Below are 18,855 nucleotides of genomic sequence, written 5' to 3'. Positions count from 1 at the left end.
CAGCTGTGGGGAGCAGCAACAGAGCAGAGGGACCACACAACTGCCTCCCTGACTTCAGCTCAGGTGCACTGGCACCACAGTAATAAACTTCATTATTCCTCAGTCAGGTGGCATCACTCCAAGTAAATGAAGTAATCGTGTAAAGGGACTGCTTGATGAAGCCTGCAGTAAATATATTCTCAGGCCTGATAGTGGAGACCTCAGGACCCGTGCTGAGTTTTCATCCTTCTCCTCCCTGATGAATAGCAACAGACAAGAAAACCTTGTTCTCCTCCTGGAGGATAAAGTCTAGCTGCCTGACTATGTGCATTACTTGCAAGTATATTGTGCTTTTCACAGCTGCAAGCAAATACCATATATACATTCCTGAGCTCTCCTTCGTGCCCCCTTAGTAACCCTCATACCCAGGTGGATTTTTTTAAGTGGTATTTAATTTACTATTTGACCAAAAGACAAGATTAAACTCCAAGTAAATGTTAAACAGTTTCAAAAAATGTTAAACACTTGCAAAAGATTAAAAAAACTTGCAAAACCAACATTAGGGTGTAAAATCCCTTCTGACTTAAGTTTTGCTAGGGACTAGTCTAAATGTCATTACTATAAGTATGAAATTCTAGATGTATTTTCCCAAGAGTGGCAGCAGCCAAAGCCTTTTGAGAACCCACTGAGAAGGACCTGATACTCCCAACTCACAGAGGTCCTTCTGAAAATGTGGCTTGTTTTTTATTAGATTCTTCTCATAAAGAAATTAGTTTTCCTCCCTTTTTCTTAGTATAAACTTTCACCGTTAGCCAGAAGCTAATGTGAAGGTCATAATGACAAGGTTTGTCTTCCCAGGTGTGTGTAACAAGACATCCTTGCGAAGACACTGTGGCAGTTAACCAGGAAAAGACAGTTTCTCATTGCATGTCTATGAGCTCTAACTCAATCCTAAATCTATGAAATCAATCACAAATTCTCCTCTAAAAGTAGAGTTTCAATATGACAGAGCAAGGTGTGTGTTCCAAAGCTGTGACCCTTATGAAGGGCAAAATATCAGGAGGCTGAAGACATGATTGTAGAAAGCTAAATTATTTCAGGTATGATTGAGGAACTATTTTTATTTATCTTAAAATTTTATAACTACAATGTGGAGAAATGGGGAAAAAATAGCAAACAAGATATTTTGAAAAGGAAATCTCTATTTCATATAGAAAGTTAGTAGAAAACATGAGGTGATTTGAAGTTGTCAGCATTCATGACCTCAGAGATGTTTATTTTTGATTGATCAGTAAGCATTCTAAAATACACTTATTTATCAAACTAACATGCCAAGAGAAACATGTGATAACCTATGCCTTTATAAAAGAGAACCCAGCATGTTCACCTTTACTTTATCTCCATCATGAGGGGCTTGATATTTGCCCTGGTTATAACAGTGGTGGGTAAGTAACTTATCTGCTTTGATGAATTTAAAATAATACATTGAGGAAAATTTCAGAATCTAAACATGGTTCACTTACAAACATGAACTTTAACATTTCATAGAAAAGTTATGACAATTTTTTGTTGTTTAGGAAAAAAAGGCATTTTGCTATGTGCTGAACTAGAAGTAAAGTTAAGTAGAAAGAGTTGTGCTATACGTACAAGATGAGATATAGCCTTTCATACTGAAGTACATTAACATTTTGGGGTTGGTTTGTGGTTTTTTTTTTTGCTTTGTCATTTCATTATTCTTTCTTTTTTTTTTTTCCTTCTCTTTCAGGGAGCCAGCATCTTAATTACCGTAAGTAATTTCCCTATCAGCTAATATAATTATAATGAGTGAAATTCAAAATAGAATCTGAAAAGTATATCAATGTTTAATATAATTTTGCAACAGCTAATTTTGCTCAGGTGCAATACAAAAATGAACAAATTCATCTTTTTTGTTCCATACGCTCTGATACAGGTACTTTAATATGTTTTGTACAGTCTTTATGATGTTTTATGGGAACCATTTCTTTGCAGAACCCGATTTCAGTGAAAACAAGGTTTATTCGTTTAATTATGAAAGCATACTTCTCAGTGGACTTCCAGAGAAAGGACTTGCAAGAGCTGGAATAAGAATAAAAAGTAAAGTGGAAATTAGTGGTATTGGGCCAAAACTTTGTCTTATTAGGGTAAGAAAACATATTCAATTTGAAAGGTAAAATTTTCTTCATACTTGACTACTTTTTTGAACTTTTGGGAAGTAATTAAGTTTCATCATGTGTTGTGCTTGCTCAGGGAGAATGCAACTAACACTATTATTTTTTATGCAGTGCCCTAAATTCTATTTGCACTTTGTCAGGTAATTCTCAGCTCAAGCCAGCCTTGGGCTTGAAGGATTTCTTCTGCTTTGTGGTCAGGGAGACAATGGAATGTAATTTGAGATGCACAATAATTTATTACTGGATCAATCCAATTGTTCCAAACTGTACAACCTAAGATTATTTAATCAACTGATTTCGTAACCAGCAAATGAAAGGCAATAAAACATGCGACAGTAGCTGGATGTGATTCAATATTTAGCATAATTAATGTCATCTGGTGGCTTCTTGTTCTGCAGGGTCCCAAATGACATTCTTTGTTATCCTCAATTGTATATTTTTACTGCATGCTGAGTAATTACTAAGAGTTTTGATTATGTGAAAAACACTTGGCTTTAAGAGAAGCCTATACGTGCTTCTAATGAGTGTATTGAAATGCATCCCTCAATTGCTTTGCACAAACTCCACTTAGTCTTCTGCATACATGGAAGAAAAATGATCTTTTTAAAAGCTTTTATTTGGTAAATTGAAAACTGCAGATTCAAAAGACTGGTGACTGTCAGATAAATGCGTGCAAATGTATAGCCTTCCAGCCTGAATAGCCTTGTGTTACTAGATATTTTTGTAAGTTCAAATTCTAATAGATATAGATGAGAAACATTGCTTTTCCATAACCTTTGCAAGTAGCTGGATTTTTTTTTTTGCAAAACAACAAATAAATAAGAGCCACACATCTACACTGGTGAGTAGAAAGCTTCCCCAGCAGACAGAAGGCAGAAGCCATCTTGTGTTTACCCCACATTCTCCCCCAATTCCTACTGAAACAGCTCTTGGGTAAGTCAAGTCTTCAGCGTTTGACTCCTGTTCCTCAGTGCTTTTGGGAAAAAGTTTACATTTCAAAAATAAATACAGAGATATTTTCAGGCAAGAAAATGAAGAGGGGGAAAAAAAGATATTTTGGGGCAAGTTCTAAGGTAAATGTAACAATACATTTATTCCTTTCTGCTCTGGGAAAAGTTTATTTTGCTGCTGTTATATTTAGATTAGTTTAGAGGGATGGTTCAGGGAATTAATCTTTCATCTGTAGCCTAGTAGTTTGCATTCAGCCCAGGCAAAAACCTGTGTTCCCTGGGCAGTTTCCAGCTGACAATTTTTTCATCGCAAACCTGCAGGTATGAATTGCCAGCTGTGTTCAAAACCTAGAAGACAGCATAAGTCCTGACTGGGCCCTGAGGGCTGGGGAAAACTACCTCATCCTGATATTGCAGAGCAGTCCCAAACCTGCCCATATGCAATATGCCAGAAGCATGTCCGAGAGGCAGCATGAGGGATTTGCTCTGTAACAGCCTTCTCTGTAAGCTTCAGTTACTGGGGTTGGCAGTGATCTCCACCAACAATAACAAAAATAAATATGAAAGTGCAGTCTCCAGAGGTTTGCTGTATGAGGATTTAGTTTGTGTGGCTTTTTGAGAAATTAATCCGCATCTTGCATCACATCACCAGCCTGAGGTGTCAGAGAAAAGTCTCTTTAAATTGTCAAAATATATAGAAGGGAAGCGCCCTCTGAGAAACTAAGCTAAGCATGTCTTATTCCCATGGGGTAGAAATCATTTGAGTTATTCATAGTTCAGAACAACTTTCTGCTTGCTTGGATGTGCCCCAGGTTGAGGCTGGAGTATGAAGTACAACGTGGGGTTGGGGCCAGTGCCTAAGCCTTTGGCTCCACAGCAAAATGCATACGGAAGGACAATTTTTGTAATCTACTCTCCACTGCTCAAACTAATTACGACTATCTGGCTGGCCCAGCAGCCATGTTGTTATTAGTTTCTGACTGCTGTCTGTGCTCTGTGACCCCAGCGAGTGAGACGACAGAGTTCACAACAGGAGTTAATGATGCTTTATGCAACATTAACTTTCTCCTGCAATTTCCTGCAGATCTTCCATACCACTTTTGGGTAGTAACCTGCTTCATGTACCTTTTCTCTGGCTCATTTCTTCATACATGTCAACCTTTGGCAATATGGATTATCCATGAAACAGAACAGAGTGCAGTGACTGTGGAAATATCTCAGTCATTCGCATTACTCTCCTTTTATATATGGAAATATGCATATTGATACTAGCTATGTTAAATTATAACATTTAAGCTTTCTGTTTGAATAGGCTCTGTGTCATTTAATAGTGTATTTTTTGTTGTGAGTAAAGCTCTAGATGCTTGCATACATTTAAAAAAGCTACTTGAAAAAGTTAGAGAGGAATTATTTTTCCCCCTTTGTTCTAGATTCACTCAGTCGAAGCAGCAGAGTACAATGGTGTCTGGCCTATAAGCTCATTCTCTCGGTCTCTCAAACTGACCCAAGTATTAACTGGGGAACTTAGTATTCCCATCAAGTTTGAGTATAGCAATGGACATGTTGGAAACCTTAAGGCTCCTGATTCTGTCTCGGATGATGCCCTGAACATCTACAGAGGAATTCTGAATGTGCTGGAGCTAAGTCTAAAGAAGATGCAGCATTCATACAGCTTACAAGAGGTGAGCATTTTGTTTTAGCCATTGTGGTCGCTTTCACTTCAGATTCTTATATTTTCTGAATTCATTCTTGACATAAGCTTCTTCACTAACAAAAAGCACCTAAGCTTGGAAAATTATGATTAAGGTGTCCTTACAGAACAACATTTGATGGAGCTGTAGCTAAACAGGATGACTGAATAGCAGATCTTTAATCTGATTGATCAAAGTATTTCTGTAAATGTATGTACGGTATTAGACCCTCAGAAAATCTGGCTTGCAGTTCTAGAGAAAGTAAATTTTTGTGAAAGCTGAAGCCTAAATAAAATTTGAATAGTGTATTTAAACAAGTTTAAATGTGCAGCACAAGATTATAGGTAAAATAACAGTAATTTGACTTTTTTATCAATCATATGTACTTTAATCTCTTCTAGCTCGTCTTTTAGGAGGAAAACAGTATATATGCTATGACATTTTGGGGGCTGTTCAGCCTGGAGAAGAGAAGGCTGTATGGAGACCTCATAGCAGCCTTCCAGTATCTGAACAGGGGCTATAGGGGTACTGGTGATGGACTATTCATTAGGGACTGCAGTGACAGGACAAGGGGTAACAGGTTAAAACTTAAACAGGGGAAGTTTAGATTAGATATAAGGAGGAAGTTCTTTCCTGTGAGGGTGGTGAGGCACTGGAATGGGTTGCCTAGGGAGGTTGTGAGTGCTCCATCCCTGATGGTGTTCAAGGCCAGGTTGGATGAAGCCTTGGGTGAGATGTTTTAGTGTGAGGTGTCCCTGACCACAGCAGGGGGGTAGGAACTAGGTGATCTTAAGGTCCTTTCCAACCCTAACTATTCTATGATTCTATGATTACTGTAATATCTTTAACAGTTGCAGTTGATGTTGTAGGAATTTCCACTGCTTTTCAGGTTTTAATATCTTAGTCAAGGTAAATCATCTGATATTACTATTCACCACAGAAATTGCAATGTGTTTAGTTTTTGCAAAACCATATTTACGTTGATTAGACTACATTCGATTTAGAGATCAGCAAAAAACTTGAAATCATTATACTTTCATGTTATTTTTAGTAAAAATGCAGACCAGGGTAACTTTATTTTTTTTTTTTTAATTTATTTTTTGTAAGTAGATTTGTTTCTGGGAAAAGAACTACATGATTTAATATTTTCACGCTGTTTGTTGCACATAAAGGTGCTGCTGGTGGTGTCACGTATTCTGCAGCGCTATTTTCTCATATCTCATTTTACATCTTCATTCTTTCTAATTCAGTTAGCAATATGTCCTGCTCTTGCTGCTAAGCAATACATGTGACTTCACCTCCTAGAATAATTTCCAAGTTTTCTTTGCTCTTCTCAGACAGCAACTGATTAATGAGCATTGGCACCCTTCCTTGACAGTCTCAAGCTACCCTGTAAAAGAAGATAAGCATTATTAGACCAAAAATCTGAAATGCAGAGAGGTTTAAAGGACTTTACCTGTAAAAGTCTATATTTCATCCTTCTGGGTGTAGGGCAAGGATATCTGAACTAGCCATGAACTGCACACAGCTAGAAAGTCAAGCGAGGTAGGAGGCTACTTCATGCCACTGAACCCAGTGGGCTGGAAGCTCCTATTTGAAGTCTAGCTGTCTCTACCACACCCTACATTCTGCAGAGAAGCCCCACACCTGTACTCACAGAGTACCAGCCTGTCAGAAAGCATGGGCAATTCTTATTTCCAACTCTTACCGCAGTCACGGTGTTTTTAGGAATATTGTTAAACTAAAGATGAAGTGGATATGTCTTGCCTCCTAACCACCACATGACTATTTTGCTGTTCTGACATAGCCCAGAGCTGCTCTCTGGAGTGGCTATGCTATAAATAACAATAAAAAAATCATGAAAATAACCTTTCCTCCTAAAATGCAATCAAATACTTTCCTCTTCAAAAATCTCCTCATTGACTGAGGAGATTCAAGAGCTCTTATAAATATATATGCTTGAAATATTATTGAAGATCTGAGCTAAAAATGAAAAGAAAACCCACAATCAAAACTCTGCTGTCCTGAAATTCTTTTTAATTATTTCTGTTCATATTGTGACATCTGATATTTCAAGGCTTGTTCCATAGACATGTATAAACTGCCTATAAAAGCAAATTTTGAGAGCAGAATGTCATCTCCAATCTTAAAATACTTTTCTGATGAGATTTTATTCTGTATGATCAAATTATTTTGGCACTTTTTATTAATATTCCTGAAATCTTATTTCATAATCGACAGCTCCAACTGGCAACTGTTTCTCACCTTTCTGAGGCTCCAAATCTTGTCTCAGTGAAATTCTTGAGAATTTTAGCTCTCTCAGTGAAACTGATTTGGCTTGCTGGAAGCCTGCACATGTGAAAAAGAGGTGAAAGTAACGATCATCCCAATTTTGCTTCTGAAAAATACCATGAATAAAAAAGCATTCATTTCTATTAGGAATTTTGAAAACACAGAATTAACCAGGAAATTCCATGTGGGGAATAGATGAAGCTTTTAATAGAAGTGTAAAAGCTTCATCAATCATTTCTGATCACTTTCTCATTTTCACCAGGCTGGGATTGGAGGTATTTGTAACACAACGTATGCAATTCAGGAAAACAAGAGAGCAAATCTAGTTTATGTGACCAAATCCAAGGACCTGAACAGTTGTGAAGAGAAAGTGCAACTGCTCACAGGTTCAGCATACACTCAACCGTGCCAGACCTGCCAGCAGGTAAATTAGAGTAGTTTTATGTAAATGTATTTTATATTCATATGCAGACAGCCATTTGGCATCCACACTATCTCTTGCTTTGTAACACTTAAAAACGAGAGAAGAGTCAGATCTGCTATATCTAGTTATCAACATTTTCTTTCTGTGTGAAAATCAGATCACAGAGCAGCAGAGGTCTGTGCTGCAAACTGTCATGTACTGCAGGCACACTTCAGCTAGCTAAAACTAGACGGCTTGGAAACCATTAGTTATCAGCATGAGTTAATTCACCTACTCTGTTGAGTAAACAGGGTAGTCATGATGTCCAGTTTCTGCTTTTCAAAATAGGTACTGCCTCATCTTCATATAATTCTGCCTCTGAAATAAAAAATTGTGTGGCTTATATGTTGCTCTCCTCAGAAAATAGTCTCCTTCGTAAGGTAATAACCAATTACTGATGTTTGGGGAAAGGAAAAACGAGCTAACACTTCGTAATAGTAAAAGTGAGAGACTCACACAGCATTCCTGACCTCTCCTATGGAAGTGTGCATGCAGAATTCACATAAGCCCTCATATGGCAAATGATCAAAACAGCCCTAGAAAATGAATGGATTGAAGTGAGTGATATGATAGCTTCTAGTCACAGAATTTACAAGTTCAATGACTCTCTTTGTTTCTTTGCTTTTTTATATTATAAAGAGAAACAGGAATTCCCGGGCAACTGCTACTTATAATTACAAAATCAAGTATACACGTAATGAAGCTGTAATTACACAAGCTGATGTTGAGGAAATCCACCAGTTTGCACCCTTCAATGAGATAACAGGAGGAAATGCTATAGTGGAAGCAAGGTACTGTACATATGCCTGTAATTCACCAAATAACTCAGCATCTCAGTAATCTGGTCAAACTCCGTAACTGAAATCCTTTACTTCCACAGCCTATTGTTTGCCAATATTTAATTACATAAAATCCCAAACAGTTCATAAAAACAGCCTTCACTGTTAGTTGTAAATCTGAAACATGCACATCACTATCCAAATTTCATTAGCTAAACTTGGCAGGGTTTGACTATTTTATTTTGCACGGATATTTGATTTATGTCAGAAAAGCCAAAACAAATGTAATTCCATCTGAAAAATTGTGAACTAATATATTTGAAGTAAAATACTTTGAAAGACAGTTACTTACTGAAAGAGAGTTCCCTGGAAAATAATAATACAGTAAAAAACCCTAGAGACTTTCACAAGAAACCTAGATAGGACTTTGGATTCTGATCTACTTCCTAAGCACTGCAGACTGCTTGCAAATCTACCATCAAAACTGTTTCTTGATAGGAAATTGAGTTTTATTGCAGAAAGATTGGGTACAAGGCATGTAAAATGTATTTGCTTTTCCACAGCAAATTTTGCATATTTCTTAAACAAGTTTGGGCAAAATGAGAATATGATTTTCTAAGAAATAATGTCACTGCTCATTTTTATCTCAGGCCCCCAGATTTTCAATGTTGGAAAAGTTTTTCATCTATATCAACATCAGATGAAAAAGTTTTTAGTTAACTTGCTTTAGTGATGGACTCTGTAGACAGGAGTGCCCTTCTGAAGAGGTGGGCTTTTTCCATAAAGGTCACTGTACAGAAGCTATACCTCAATCCCACTCTTCAGTTGCTGTATTCTTGCATTGCTCCATTGCTTCTTCAAGAATCTCATTGGTATAATATACAGCTTTGGAAACCGCAGCATCAGAAAGTTCATGTCAATAAATCACTGATTAACTTTGTTAATATGATAAGCATGTTCAGTTTGGAGAAAAAACCAAAAAGAAAAAAAAAAAAAAAGAAACATTAAAGTTGAAAGTAGCTTTACTATCTCATGCAATCAAGGTGAAGATAGGTACAGTTGTAGTGCTTTTATCCAATTACAGTTTGTTGTAAGCAAGCATTAGTCCGGAGCCAATGGACTTTTGCTGATTTAAACTCTCCTGCAAGCCTGCATAGACTGTTTTTCTTCGGGTATTAAGCCTTCAGAAGGGGCTTTACTTTTCCCATTTTCTCTGGATCTTTTGCATTACACAGCTGAAAGGGCCAAATATGAGATAGTTGGGAAGATGTGAATGTCACCCAAGTCGTCAGAAGTTATTTCCACAATGCACTTTCTGTGCTTAGAGGGAAAAAAAATAGTAAAAAAAAATCTAACCTCCAGGACTTAAAACATTTGGAGCTGATTTTTCAGACCTCTTGAAAAAAAGCCTCTTGCAACACCTTTCAAAGTCAAGACAGATTTTACTATTGTTTCACTGTTTTAATCCTATCTTTAGTATTCATTTACTCTTCTCTTCAAAGTATAACATTTTCCCATCTATTCTAGGCAGATATATATCTTCCTAAAATTATGAAAATGAAGACATGATAGATTCATCGTGTTCTGGAAGAGAGAGTTAAATCTGTCTCAGTGTACCTGATGTTATACTTTCTCATCCAAATGCCCTTTCAATAATATTGTGTAAAATTTCAAGAGAGAAAAAAAAATCTCTGCTGATTCTGTAGCAATTTCTATTCAAATTCCAGTGGCTTGTCTGCAAAGCAGTTATATGCTATTTTCTGCAGCAGTTCCCTGCAATCCATATGGAAGAAGTGGATAGAAATGGTACAGAAGATCATCATAAAGATTCCAAAATAAACATGCCAATTTTCTATAGAGATTTTGAGATACTGTGTAGTATAGTAATATTGCTTTTGGGATGTTTTCAGTTGTTCAGTACAAATGCCTAACTTTATTATAGTGTCCTAAATGACTTATTTTAAACATAATTGGGGGTATAGAATGCATCCCTTTAGCTGAAAATGTAGTGAAGATGATAGAAAATATTTACAAAGACAGTCTCTCATTGCAGTTACTCTTAATAACAAAGAATGAAGGTTCTGTGCTCCTTGAAAAGTTTCCAAAAACTTAAGTACTTTTTGAAAGACTAATCCTGAATTTATCTGGCCCTTTTTGTTTGGGAAATCCAATTTGAAACTTCATGAGAACCTTTTATCTTCTGCAGTCCCCAGGACATTCAGCTTGCCAAGAAAAATGGGGAGGGAATTGTAATAGAGCAAGTAAAAAGATTGTAACATTTCTTATTGTATCTAACAATTTTCAATTCTTTTTGAAGTTTCCAGGAGGCACAGAGACATAAAAGCTTTTATGAACTTCTTAAAATGTTTAGATTAAGTGACGATTTCTAAAAAAGTTTCCATCAGTTATTTTTCTATAATCCTTAATTCCCTCCTTAAGACACAACACACGGTTCCTGTGATCTTCAGGCAGCAGCTTCTCACCTCCCTCTTCATCCTTAAATTCTCAAGCCATGTTATTCCCAAAGGAAGGCAAAGGCTGGCTCTGATCTGAGCCCTGCTGTGTAAGTGATGACCTTCTCAGGGTACAGTTCTGAACATCACGTCCAAATGTAGCTGTTTTTTTCCCTCTATAACAAAACCCTTTTGCTAAAATTGCAGTTGCATTGCAATGCAGGGAGGCAGAATTACTGATTTATTTTTTTATTTGTACCCTGCATCTCCCTGGGTTTCTCCATTCCAGGCAGAAACTCGCTTTGACTGATGTGCAGAAGCAAATGGCAGAGGTCCCACCAAAAGAATTCCAGGATCGTGGGTCACTTCAGTACCAGTTTGGCAGTGAATTGCTTCAGCTTCCTGTCCACTTATTCAGAATAAAAAATGTGGAAAGCCAGGTAAAGTTCAGCTACTGGATGGACTCTTTGTTGGAGCTTGGAATCTGTGCATGTGAGAAACAATATGTGTGAGATTCCTGCATTTTAATCCTCCTGCAGATAGAGGAAAGTCTGCAAGACCTAGTAGAGACCACATCTGAACAGCTTCCCAACGATGCACCAGCAAAGGCCCTCAAGCTTATGCACCTCTTCCGGGCAGCAAATGAGGAGGATTATGAGTCGGTGTGGAAGCAGTTCTCCAGCCAGCCAGTGTACAGGTAAAAGCAATACAAGCAGTGATTGTGCTGACAAATTCTTGAAGACCATCTGGAAAACTATGTTCAAATGCAGATCTGGAAAATGGTCCTTGCCTTTCCCATTACAGGCGCTACATTTTGGATATAATTCCTGCAGTTGCCAGTCACCGTGCACTCAGGTTCTTGAGGCATAAAATGGAAAGGCAAGAACTCACCAACTGGGAAGCAGCTCAGACGGTGCTTGTGGCTCTGCACTCAAACACACCAACTAGGGACACAATGGAGGAAGCAACGGTAGGATTCCCTAGACACTCTAGTCACTCTTTACTGATTTTAGCATCTGTTGTATTTGTTCCTTTGAAAAGATGGCAAAGGCTTTGAAAATATAAAGGCTTTATGTCCTCTAGTTAGGTTGAAGGGAGTTTATTTCCTGTCTGTGTTAAGGGGAGGAGAATGCAAATCAAAGGGGAAAAAATGAATCCAGAAAGAAACGGGAAAGAAAGAGTAAAAATACCCCTCAGGGACAGAAGTTATTGCTGCAAACAATGGTGTCTAGTGTCCCTTTATCCAAATGTACTTTATAGTTACGTCAGATTAGAGTTCTAACTGAGTGTCTACAAAGACTAGGGAGTAAGAAATACATATTTGTTATATCCGTCTATTTGTCCTGATTGACCTAGCAGGATGGGTATAAATCAGAGCAGATCTATCAAAATCAAGGGAATTATGTCAGTGTGGAGCCCACACGGGAGAAAGTCCAATGATTTTTAAAATTTTTTCCCTCTTCTGCAGGGTTTAATTCTATCTTCAGATGCAGGAGCTTATCTCTGCCTACCCTAGGTAGAGAGCATGAATCTCAGACCAGAGTTTTGCTCTCTGTACAAGCCATGACAGCCTAGCTGTTACTGTGCAGTAATGCTCTACTTCCCATTCAAAGAAGCAGTGGGCTGGTGCCTCCTGTCAGATCCTACATTTATATGAAATATTCCTGTCTGCCCAAAGTACTGAGGTCCATTCACAATGTACCTCAAGGTTTTTGTACCTATAGCTGAAGCAATTATAAAACAGTGACGAATGCTTCCTGAATAATGTGTGGTTTTCCATTCCATAACTGGGCGATTTCCTCCCTTTGGATTAAAGTCTATGCCAAATTTAAATCTGAAACACTATAAAAGCAACAGATCAGTCTTCCAGATGTTACTTGGAATTACTTTATGTTTGCATTATCAAATATAGTAGTATCCACTGATTAACTGTAAATCCGCTGATACAAAAATATCAATAGCCTGGTTTTACCTTGTATTTGGCAGAAACATATTTTTTTAATATTTTTGCTTTTTATTAATGGTGGTAATGAGCAACTGCTTTCTCCCCAGCTCATTGTGCGAAAACATTGCCCACGCTCAAGTACTGTACTTGGAAAGGTTTGCTATCTCAGCTATGCGTCACTGTGCCACAAACAGTGCTCTTCATCAGACTCCTGCTCTGAATGTCTCCAGGTAACCATATTGTTATTTATCTTTTAAAAGAAAAATTAAGCCACGTGTTCTTTCTTCATTATTCAGAAACCTGTATTTCACTTCACTACAGTGTTTCCTTTGGGGAAAGGAACCCCAGTTGGTTAACTACAGCATTTTTATCTTTAGATTAACACACAAAAGAGAGTGAGAGGAAGAAGAGCATAATTCATAGCACTTTCTATCTGAGTATCTCTGAGTGCTTTACTGCCAATTAGTAATGAAAGAGCATGGCACTGCTCTGAAATACTTTAAATATAGGTACTTATACATACTTATAAATAAACTGAGTGACACAAAAGCCCATGTTTTTGCCCAGAGTCATGTAGCCCAGCCATTTCTCAGACAGAAGCAGAGCCCAGTCATCCACACAGGCTATAAGCTTTAAGTAATAGTAATACCCTCCCTGTTCTGCACTGCTTTTAATCAACAAGCCTGAAAAAAATCTAAATAGGTAGTAAATAGCATTTGCTGTTTCTAGAGATGCACATCTTGGTATACAGAGGTTGGCCACTCATCAGTGATAGAGAGGAAAAGAGAAATAGGTGTTTTCCTTGACACTGGTCGGTCCACCAACCCCAGTAAGAGCAGGATGTGCCTGCCATGATTTTTTTCCTGTAGTACAGAGGCATAGCCAACATTCCTACATGTGTTTGTTGTGTTACGATTGCCACCAATGCCCTTGAGCTAGTTAAATCTGAAATGACCGGTTCCAGGAATGGAAATTCTTCCCCAAAGCAAATTATTGTATAGGCTTATTCAATGCATTTCAAATATCCATTCATTTGATTAGTAATATCAAATAGACTGTTTCTGCTCCATCAATGGCTCTCAAGTGTGATATTTTATAACACAGGAACTGTATTGAAACTATCCTATAATGTCTCAGTTTCTTTTTTTTAGAGCCATTAGTTAACATTGAAAACAGTTCTCTATTAGGATTTAGTTCCTATATTCAGCCTTCGCACAACTACTTCTAATCTTGCCACATGAATATTAGTGTGATCAAGTTGCTTACAACAAAGGCTCTGAGATGACCTGATTATCTTGTTGCCAACTATTAATCCATACTAAAAAGTGGCTGTCATAGCTGAAGTTTAGAGCATCTCCACTAGCCATATCTTCAGGAATCTTGTTAAAGGGTCTGAAGAATTTAGTTGTATCTGCATTTTGCATCCGTCTTCAGCCAAGAGTTATTCAAACAGCATTATTGCAGGGTTCCCAATTCACCCCAAAAGGCAGTGGGAACTAGCTCCTAGACATTATTTTTCATTTTAAAGCTCTTATTTGATAACTTTAAGGCATAGTGATGAAGAAACTGTACATTGCAGCATTCTTGGCTATGTTTGTTCTATGAATAAAATGTCCTATTCATGAGGACAAAAAGAATTTGAAAATATTTAAAGTAAGTGAATCGAACAAACTGAAATTATCAGAGTCAAACCTCAGAGTAGGCTGGGGGATGGGATATAGATAAGAGCTGGAATTGAACTCAACAGAAAATCTGTTTTATTTTTTCAGCTACTTCATGGCTTTGCAGGAGAGGCATTGAGCAAGTCTAACACAGAAGAAATTTCCCTGGCTTTGAAAGCCCTTGGGAATGTAGGACATCCAGCCAGCATCAAGCACATCAAGAAATTTTTGCCAGGATATGCAGCTGGTGCCTCAGATTTGCCACTCAAGGTCCATGCAACTGCTGTGATGGCCCTGAAAAACATAGGCATGAAAGATCCAAAAATGGTAAGGAAACAAAGCTGCCTCCTTTGCACTTATGACAACCAAACACAAGGTTGATAATCAATAATGGGTGATGAGCAGATATTTTCTTTTTTTTTAATTTTTTCAAGTATACCTTTAATATGTTGTTGTGGGGATTTTTAAATACTTAGTCATTCCTTAGTTGGTATGTCTTATTCCTTTTGACATTAATCTCCAGTATTTCAGACTGCAACAAAAATTCCATTAAAATGATACATTCATTACCCTATTATTGAAGACAAATCAGTATTTCCATTGCAAACATTTATTTTCCAAAGACATTAGACAGAAAGCTAAATTATTGACCAAAATGTGTTTAGTGCTACTTCAACTTTGGTATGTGAAAGAACCACAAAACAAGGTTTTCAGAGAAATGACATTTAATACTGTCACGTCTAATTGTAATTCAAGACCAGATCTTACTGTAAATAGATACTACAGGTTTGCATCCTAATTATAAATTTACAGACATTGTGTGGGTTTAAGTCATAAGCAGAACATTTACTAAATGCGACTTTTGTCTCTGAACAGGGTAACAATTAGATATCACATACAATGGTTATACAGGCATACTGTCATCCACCACTGACATCACTTTAAAATAGTTTTCAGTTTAAAATAAACTGCTTCAAAAAGGAAACCTTGCATTTTCAAGATATTTTTTTCTGATACTGATTTTTTTGTTTTACATAAGTATTCTCAATGTAAAAAGTAAAAGAAAAGCTTTCATTAACTACTCTGCTACTAATCTGTATCAGTTTTTCCATTATACTCAGTTTTTGCATATGATTCCCAGTTTGAGTGCACATATTGATCCACAGACAATAGTGTGCCAGGGTATGCTTTTAAGCTAAAGAATAAAGAAACAATTTACCAGAGTGCAGTAGCTAGACAGGGAAAAGTGGGAGGAGGAGAGAATAGCAAGGGTAGGAGTTACGGTATTTGCCAGGGAAGAAAAAAACCAGTTTGGTTTTTGAAAATGATGCTGTGCCTCTGAGTGCCCTTTGGCCTGGCTTTCCACATGTGACCCAGACCACTGTTTAGTTCTATTTTCTATGTGTTTTATTTGGAGAAGATTGATCTGGACAAAGTCAATGCCTGTGGCTGGATTTTTCATTGTTCAAAAATTAGTTTAACGCCTGGTTTGCAGCTAGCTACACACCCATATTTGCATTAAACAGACTTAATACACAGTCTCCTTTTTCTATTTGTTTAACATTTGATTTGAAATGGTAGTAACATTTAGAAAGAGGCTACTGCATCCTTGTTATCACTTTTACCTTGGTATTTGATAATCAACATATTTAAATCAATAAAACCAATCAGAGTGCCTCCAAAATTTGCGGGAGTTTCCTGGATCAGACTTTCATCAGAGAGCTGGGTGTGCACTGCCCCAGTCAGGACAGGACTTTGCAAAAGGACTACCAGCACAGTGTTACACCATTCACATCCATTTCCAAGCTGGGGTTAAAGGCTTCAGTGCAACTCTTAGAAACTGCAAAGGTTCCAGTACAAAATTAGTCTTGATACTGAGTATTGCTGAGGTCAAACATATTGGTCACAAGTAATACTGTGGAAATTACATTTGTTGTATACAGTTTCAGTTTTAAACTTCCTAATTGGCATAGAGATTTCTGGTAATAAACCGGATTTTATTAATTTCATTTTTATTCCATTATTTAGCAGAAATGGCCCCAGGAGATCAAATTATTAGAAATAAAGCATACCTTTATGGGTAGGGATCAGTGATCACTGAACCCCCTTCTCAGGTGTGTAATGGATCCATGAAATCTCTTTTTCCTAGAGTGGTTATGCTCCAGATAGATACATTTTGCTATAGCTCAAAAAGAGATAATGATCTTGATGTAGAAGTTATCCAGCAAGGTCCAATTGTGTAGGAAGTCAGACTACATTACCATAATGCCTCTTCCAGCCCTCAGACTGTGAAACCAGGCACAGTATTGCCATAATAATGAATACTACAAATTTCACTGGTGATGAATGGTTACTAGCAAAATGTTCAAACACACTGTAAATTTGAGTGCATCTATTATTTTCAGGTCCAGGCTATTACCCTTGAGATTTTCCTGAATCAAAAACTTCATCCTCGGATCCGCATGTTAGCTGCAGTGGTTTTGCTTGAAACCAAGCCAGGTCTTCCAATACTGATGACGTTAGCTGATGCTGTCCTGAAGGAACCTAGCATGCAAGTGGCAAGTTTCATCTACTCTCATGTGAGGGCCCTGGGTAGGAGCACAGCTCCAGATCTTCAAGCAATGTAAGAAAAATCTGGATCCCTTCCTTAGATGAAAAACTAATTGCAAACTAATTGAAGTGTTAATGTCCTCACTGAATTTTTCCAGGGCTTCTGCCTGCAGAATGGCCATCAGAGCATTAAGTGCCAAATTTGACAGATCTGGATATCAGTTCAGCAAGGTTTTCCGGTTCAGTATGTTTAAAGGTAAGATTCAGAAGATTTTGCAGAGATATATATACAGTACAATGAAAAAAAATTGTACAGTATGAGAACCCAATTATCCTAGCCAGCTGTTTAGCTACATGTTGTTCCTCCATATTCTCTCATGTTCCATGAAAAAATAAATAAATAAATAACAATCTCAGGCTCTCCATTTGGAGAGTGTTTATGTCCACATGTGTTTTGCATTGTACACTGCCAGCATGAAATTACCAGAGGACTTATGGGGCTCTAACCTTCCATTTTCATTAGCCAGAGAGGCACATGTTCCTCTATCTAATGCCGTAATCTCAGTGGTGCTTAGCAATTTCATGCTATTGTTCAGCACCAAACAAACAGAAGGGACCTAAATTACTGCTGAAGTAAATTAATTTCTACCAGTGCTGAACACCTACAACTCTTACTGAATTCAAATATGATGCTAAATACTCTTCACCCCAAGAGTAATGCCCAGTGAAAAAGAAACTGCAGATGTGACAATTCATTTCACCCATAAGCAGTTAACTCAGGCTTATTGTCTAAAGATTTTTATTGCATCTTCCTACCAGGATTCTTTTCTGGAATGAGCACATCCACATATGGGATCTGGAGGCTGATCAGTTACATCAATGGGAGCTGCACATGAAAATGTAGTCAGGAAGGCCAGATTAGAAGACAGCTCTTGCTAGGCCAAATTGTACCTATTTCTATTTTCCATGTATGTTATTTTTCTCAATAGAGATTTTTCAAGCAACTCACCTATGCAAATGACCATGACAGCATCAGAGATTTGTCATATGCAGGTGGCAGACTAGGGAGATCGTATCTACAAACACAGTCTCCTTACACATGCTGCTTATCTAAGAGGACCTGGATGTTTTTAGTGTTTTTGTTATTCACTGGTACATGTAAACATTATTTTCAAAGTGATCAACAGAAAAAGAGACTCTGAAACACCTGAAATTCACAGTGCAAAATGTGTAAGTTCTTTTGCCTTCTTTTTGGAGGGATGGGAGTTGTTTGAAAGATTTCTGTAGATCTTATTGTTTCCTGCTCCTGTTTCATCATTTTTACATGACTATTTAAACTGCTCAATAACAAAAATAAATGTAATACATACCACAACAATCACAGTAATAAATGATACATATGCTTGCTGCCTCAAAGGCGGAGACAGACAGCACGCAAATAAATACAGTCACTTTTTTACCATTTAAAATACATTCAGGGAGCAATACATTTTCCAGTAATAGGCAGATATGTGTTTCTAGGTTTAGGCACTCATTTTCTCATCCTATTTTTGCTTTTAAAATGAGCTATCTGGATTTTCACACAGTGAAAAAGAGGGGTGCAATATGCATGAGGGTAGCTGGCAGAGGGCTATGTGAATGGCATCTGTCAGTCATGGTCACCACAAATAGAGCTTCCTGCTCTACACACTGCCACTGAAATCTAAGGGACGACCCAGCTTCTGCTTAATGTGAGGACTGACAGAATCTGACTCTCGATATGCACAGACTCATATAATTATATCTGTGTACTAATGTTCACAGGTACCAAAGACTGCTTTCTTTGATCACTGATATTTTTTCCCCCTTCCCTAGGACAAGACATTTAGTCAGATATATCCAGGCACCATCACACTCACAG

The 18,855-nt window shown here is 37.5% G+C and overlaps 1 protein-coding gene across 1 annotated transcript in view; it reads left to right on the top strand.

Moving 5' to 3' along the window:
* Positions 1-1,359: 1,359 nt before the first annotated feature.
* Positions 1,360-18,855, top strand: part of LOC136011611 (vitellogenin-1-like) — a 42,190-nt gene continuing 24,694 nt past the window's right edge. Inside the window, exons 1-13 of the mRNA XM_065673663.1 lie at positions 1,360-1,424; positions 1,745-1,765; positions 1,990-2,141; positions 4,552-4,803; positions 7,367-7,528; positions 8,207-8,358; positions 11,089-11,239; positions 11,339-11,496; positions 11,604-11,769; positions 12,852-12,974; positions 14,514-14,732; positions 16,811-17,028; positions 17,114-17,211. Coding sequence (XP_065529735.1) covers positions 1,385-1,424; positions 1,745-1,765; positions 1,990-2,141; positions 4,552-4,803; positions 7,367-7,528; positions 8,207-8,358; positions 11,089-11,239; positions 11,339-11,496; positions 11,604-11,769; positions 12,852-12,974; positions 14,514-14,732; positions 16,811-17,028; positions 17,114-17,211 — 1,912 coding nt within the window. The 5' untranslated portion in view covers positions 1,360-1,384. The remainder of the gene's footprint in view (positions 1,425-1,744; positions 1,766-1,989; positions 2,142-4,551; positions 4,804-7,366; positions 7,529-8,206; positions 8,359-11,088; positions 11,240-11,338; positions 11,497-11,603; positions 11,770-12,851; positions 12,975-14,513; positions 14,733-16,810; positions 17,029-17,113; positions 17,212-18,855) is intronic.

Source organism: Lathamus discolor, chromosome 3 (genome assembly GCF_037157495.1).
Source record: "Lathamus discolor isolate bLatDis1 chromosome 3, bLatDis1.hap1, whole genome shotgun sequence".
NCBI classification, from domain to species: domain Eukaryota; kingdom Metazoa; phylum Chordata; class Aves; order Psittaciformes; family Psittacidae; genus Lathamus; species Lathamus discolor.
The sequence above is the reverse complement of the archived record's forward strand: the minus strand, read 5'-3'. Positions and strand labels throughout refer to the sequence as shown.